The sequence below is a fragment of the Tasmannia lanceolata genome, unplaced genomic scaffold (genome assembly GCF_043159265.1).
Source record: "Tasmannia lanceolata isolate RefF3 unplaced genomic scaffold, GAP_Taslan_0.1 ptg000018l, whole genome shotgun sequence".
NCBI classification, from domain to species: Eukaryota; Viridiplantae; Streptophyta; class Magnoliopsida; order Canellales; family Winteraceae; genus Tasmannia; species Tasmannia lanceolata.
In genome coordinates this window covers 47,139,339-47,145,338 of record NW_027518695.1, presented here as the reverse complement: position 1 = coordinate 47,145,338, position 6,000 = coordinate 47,139,339, and the positions used below count along the sequence as shown (strand labels likewise).

General features: G+C 43.1%; 1 protein-coding gene across 1 annotated transcript; it reads left to right on the top strand.

The window, feature by feature from the left end:
- Positions 1 to 4,761: 4,761 nt before the first annotated feature.
- Positions 4,762 to 5,784, top strand: LOC143850365 (uncharacterized). The gene has a single exon (XM_077359623.1). The coding sequence runs from the start codon at positions 4,762 to 4,764 to the stop codon at positions 5,782 to 5,784; it is 1,023 nt and encodes a 340-aa protein (XP_077215738.1).
- Positions 5,785 to 6,000: the final 216 nt, after the last annotated feature.

The following is a 6,000-nucleotide window of genomic DNA, read 5'->3' as shown; positions in this document are numbered from 1 at the left end:
GCCTTTTATTTTATTTTTTTACGTTTTGTGTTGCTAATTTTGATGGGTTTTTTATGTGGTTTTATGTTGAATTTGTGTTGCATGCTTGTTTATCTCTGGTTTATTATTTTAGGCAGTAGATATTGGTAGGGGTGTAAACGGATCGAATTCGAAGCGGATATGGCTATATCCGAATCCGAATTTGAATCCGATTACAGTATACACTATCCGAATTCGACGGATATTTAACATCTATTACAAAATTCGATTCCGACGGATATGGCTCATATTCGGATATTATCCGTATCCGTTTATCCGAATATTCGAATTCATATCCGAATGTCCGAAATCCAGTAACCATATCCGAATGTCTGAAATCCAGTAACCGAATTCGTTTGAAGGCTGCTAGGATGAGAAAGTGGAGGTGCGGCTTGGAAATGAAAAATGGTGGCCGTAGACTTTAATTCTCCTTATTCTCCTCCTTCTATCTCTTTCTCTAAACCCTAGATGAACTCTTCTCAAGGAACCCTAAAACCCCTTTTCTTTTCAAGCTACAAACCCTAGTAATGCTCTTCTTAAGAAAATCTTGGAATCAAAAGAAAGATCCCTCTGTTTTCACTCTTCTTCTAACCCTAAAATGAGATGGAAAATGGTGGTGGGTGGTAAAAATGTAGGAGATGGGTGGTGATAGGTGGCAGAAATGGAGGAGAAGTGGTGGTGGTGGCGGCTAGGGTTTGATGGAGGAGGTAGTGGTCGACGAAATTTGATGGTGGTGGCTGAGGAGAAGGGGTTTGTGCCTTTGTGGAGTTGGTGGTGGTAAATCTTGTGGAGGGATCCAGAGCTTGGAGGCAGTGGCCGTGGAAGAAGAGGTGGTGGCCAACCACACCAAACCGTAGCCTTCCCCTCCTCCTTTCTTTAGAAACCCTAGCACATCTCCCCTCTCTCAACTAAAGAAGCAACCCCATTTTTCTCCTCTTTTTCTTTTTTATACTAGGTTCATTGAAAACCCTAGTTAAGTTTTAATCTCCATCATCTATTCTCTATCCTATGGCCTTCCTTTCTCCCAACCTAAAAGCCTATTTGAAAACCCAAAAATACCTCCCTTTTCACCCTAAATGAAAAAGCTTTCTTTTAAGTTTTAACTACCCTCTCTTTTTATCTAAATTCAGCCCTCATTGTTTTCGTTCTTTTCTCAAGAAAGATTAGTACCTTGCCCCTGCCGCACATTTGGTCCCTTTCAAGAAAGATGAGAGAGACCCCCTTGCAAGTGTCGACCCCCCTTTCCTTTCATAATTAGGGTCCTTAAGCACATAACTGATATCAGCACACCCATTTTTTGGTAATGACACCAACCCAATAATTAGGGTCCTTAAGCACATAACTGATATCAGCACAGCCATTTTTTCGGTAATGACACCAACCCAATTGTCTTTTCTTTTTTAATTGGTTTGTGGGTGGGGACTCATATCAACACACCCATGTTTTGATAGTGGCACTCTCCCAACTTGTATTTTTCTTCTTTGAATATAAGGGGGGTTGATATCAACACATTCATGTTTTGATAACTGCACTCTCCCAACTTGTGAAAGTCTATTTTAAATGGCTTGTGAAAGTCTTTTGGTAAATGTAATAAACTTTTGATAGCTCTTTAAATACAAAGACAAGGTAGGTTAGTGAAAATATCAATATAGGGTTTTATTTCACTTATTTGATGATATTATTAATAATAAATATTAAAAATTATTTTTAAAATAATAAAATGAATCCGGATATCGAATTTGAATACGAATTCGGATATGCAGATACGGATGCAGATATTCGGAATAAACGGATGTACTTCTCGGATTCGGATGTTAAACGGATCGGATGTACCATTTACTAGATTCGCATCCGCTAAGAGACGGATATCTCATAGACGGATTCGGATAATATCCGTTTGAAACGGATTCGGATAATATTCGCTTTAAACGGATTCGGATGCGGACGGTAATCGAATTTTCGAACATCCATTTACACCCCTAGATATTGGCTTGTCTTTTCTGTTTTAATTGGTTTGTGAGAGCTTTTGGGACAGATATAACTTTTGAAAGCTGTTTAACAAATTAAGTACAAGATGATTTGGTGCAATTATTAAAGCATGGTAGAGCCAATATTAGTAGCCTTATTTTAGGGAAATGATATATGTGCCAAGGTGTTTCGATAAACAAGGCTCCACTTGTTTGTCGCGTAGTATTTTTTAAAGGGATTTCAGAGGATATTACGGTTCTCAAAAAGCTCTTTAAACACTCTAAATACTACACGACAAACAAGTAGAGCGCATGCTTATCGAAACACTTGGCGCAGATATCATTTCCCGTATTTTATTGTGTTTTTAAATTTGGTAGAGAGAGAGTGTGTGTGTAATGTTTGCTTTACTTGTTTTCTAGATTTTGTGTGCCTCTGGATCATTGGAATCAAGAATCCCAATCATCATCCCTTTTTTTGGTTGGTAAGTTGGGATTGAACCCCTGACATTTTGAAGAACAAAGCCTTGACCATTGTGCTAGAGGCTCAATCTCATACCAATCGTCATCCCATTCCTAAATATTGCACTACCGCGTTTTATTATTACACAAACAAATCTTTTCTTTTATTGTTTAAACTGCTGTTGTAGGTTATTACAGTCCCCAAAATGTTCTCAGAAGCCAATTGAAAAAGTAAAGATAAGCTGAGTTTGTGCAATTATTAAAACATGGTAGTGGCAATATCAGTAGCCAAAACTTTTAATATAAAAATTTAAGTTTTCGAAATGCCGAAACCGATTTAGGATGTTGATTCCAGTACCTGTTTCATTTACTCAAAAAGTTCTAAGAAGCCAATTGAAAAAGAAAGACAAGCTGAGTTTGTGCAATTATTAAAACATCGTAGTGGCAATATCAGTAGCCAAAACTTTTAATAAAAAAATTAATAGATTAGGGTGCTGATTCCAGTAACTGTTTCATTTACTCAACAAAGCTATTCTGCATTTTGTACCCATTGCCCTCTGTATTTATGCTTAAGTGACCAGTTTAAAGCCATCCTAGTTGATTGAGTTACAACCTGTTGAAATAGGTGGCCCTCGCCAAGCAAGATAACAATGACTGAGACAGCATTTTGAAGCACCTATTACCACCTTATGCTTTATGGGATTGAATTCCATTTTTGTTTGGCTTAGGGTTTAGGCATTTGCCCTATGCATTAGAGAGTTTGTGTTGGTTAATGTTGTGCTTGTGTTCTTAGTTTATGCCTTACCTTCCACGTGTAATTTAAGCAAGATATCAAAGCAAATGCTCTTAATAGTCCCTTCTTTGTAAAGTTAATTGAAAAAATTATGAACTCAGATACAGTAATACAAGGGAAAGGCTGAGCTAAACCCCAAACGACAGAAACTATAAAAAAAGAAAACGGAAATAGGAACCACAAAAGAAAAAGAAAAAGATATAGGCTGATGGGGTATGCAAAACAACCCCAATCGTCATACGACACGTGGCACCAGGGCAAACCCCTAAAAGCCCTCATCCCCTAAAGGGTATCCTTGTCATTGCGCCAAACCAAAATGGAATCATCTGTTCACCTCGCCCAGCCATGGGCCAACACCTGTCCAAGGGCAAAGAAACAGAGGCACAATTTGGTTCAATAACAGGACGACACCTGTCTCAAAAGGATAAGCAAACTCACACTCAAAGTCTCGTTATAAATAGCCCTCATAAAGACAAGGTGAGGGACTCGAATCCCAAGAAATCACTATTCATTGCTTTGGCAGTTCAGTTTCACTGACTTGAGTGTCGAAGTGCCCGTCCGGAGCAAGGACTCCGGGTTGGCCTTCTGACCTCGTGTGCCATTGTGCAGGTCATTGCCTCTTTATCAGTTCAGCAATCAGATTCGCCAGATCAGCTCTTACGTCATTGCCTTATCTGTTACCAATTCCGGGAGTAACATATTGGCGCCATCCGTGGGACCTCAAACAAAAAGCCGTTCTAGGTCTCAAGAAAAATGGCAGGACGGAAGAGTACCCGAGCACCTCTTGTTCGGGCAGTTCGAACAACACCGCACCAAGCGACTAGGGGAGAGCGACTCTCCTCGCAGGTCGTCATTTCTCCAGCAGCAGCGGGGCTAGGCCCTGCTCAGTCAATCCCCATCTTGGCTCCTACGCCCAAGCAAATTCAGACTCTTTTCCAACAAATGACTACACTGATCGACCAATACAAGAACCTCGTTCAACAGGTCCCTCAAGGCCTTCCCCCGGAGGTCTCCTAACCCCCTGAGGTAAGGATGGATCCCCCGAGAGAGGAGCCTGCGCCGCCCCGTCGTGATCAGACTCATCACTCTCATTCGAGACATGACCATCACTCCCGAACAAGGCATGTGCAGACAGAACCTCATCGGCGACACCGGTCTCGATCGGAACAACGGCACTGACCCGAGAACGGGAAAAATCCGGTCATCATAGGAGAAGTTCGGAGAGCCGCTCGGATTCAGCGGCGAGCCCCATCATAGAAAGGAAGGCCATACCATGTAGTCGGGCAGAGAAAAGAACTGACCCCGTGTTACGAAGGTTCGAGGAGATTGACCACCGGATCGAGGAGCTGACTAAAAACCACCATCGGTCCTCTATAAAACCGTTCTCCAGCGGACGTCCTTTCACAGATAACTTGATAAACGCATCAGCTCCAAAAGAATTCAAAATGCCTCCGGTCCAACTATACGATGGGACCACAGACCCAGTAGATCATATGGAGACATTTAGAACCATGATGCTCTTGCATGGAGCTTTTGACGGATTCCTCTGTAAGGCATTCCCTCCCAACCAGCTTGATGGGAGCCGCAAGAGATTGGTACTCAAGGCTCAAACCAAACTCTGTAGATAGTTTTGGAGAATTCGCCGACGACCTGGTCAGGCACTTCATGAGCAGTCGAAGGTCGCGCAAGACCGCAGCGTCGCTGATGGCTCTCCGACAAGAAGATGGTGAAAGCCTAAAAGAATTTGTTAGCCGATTCAACAGAGAAGCCCTGCAAGTTCCGAACTTAGACCCTTCTGCCGCTACGAATGCACTCCTTGCGGGTGCAAAATCAATCGAATTTCGCCGAACTGTAGCTCGCCGCAATCCACACTCGTTGGCGGATCTTATGGCGGGGGCAGAAGAGTACATCTTTATAGAAGAAACATTGGCAGCCCTGGACTCCAGGAGGAGAAAAATTCCGGAAGAGGAAAAGAACCCTACAAAACGTAGGGACGATAAGCCCCTGAGAAAAGAAAGAAGCTCGGAGCGAAGGGAGCGAAATTTTACGCCCCTCAATACATCTAGGAACCGCATACTGGCCACAATTAGAGGGGAAGATTTTCTTAAATGGCTGAATAGAATGCTGACAGAAGGGGACAAGCGGGACAAATCCAAGTATTGCCGGTTCCACAAAGACCATGGGCACGGCACCAATGAGTGCAGGCATCTGAAGGAAGAAATCGAGCCACTGATCCAAAGGGGATATCTCAGGAAATACGTTGAGCATGGTGGGGACAGAAGAGATCGTCAAGAAAGAAGTCCTCAAGGCAGGAAGAGCCCCCAGCGACCACGGTCACCCCCTGCCCGTCGCAACTCTCCCATTCCTTGCAGCCTGAGGTTAGAACCACAACGATCGCAATCTACTGGAGTAATAAACACTATTATGGGGGGGCCCGGCAGCAGGATGAACCTCCTCGGTCGCCCAAAAAGCCTACGTTCAGCAGGTCAACGTGGTCCATACAAGCCACAAAAAATTGAAAGTAGAGAACGAGATCTCTTTCTCTGATGCTGATCTGGACAACTCGATACTCCCCCATGATGACGCCTTGGTCATAACCATGCTCATTGCTAATTGGGAACTGAAGAAAATCTTGGTGGACAATGGGAGTTTGGCGGACATCCTCTACTACAACGCCTTCAAGCAAGTGATGATAGGGGACGAACGTTTAAAGCCCGCGAACTCAGATTTTTTCGGATTTTCTGGGGAGATAGTCAAGGTCGA

What these genes read in the sequence shown, in the direction of transcription:
- LOC143850365 (XM_077359623.1), top strand. Translation starts at nt 4,762, where the DNA reads ATGGAGCTTTTGACGGATTCCTCTGTAAGGCATTCCCTCCCAACCAGC.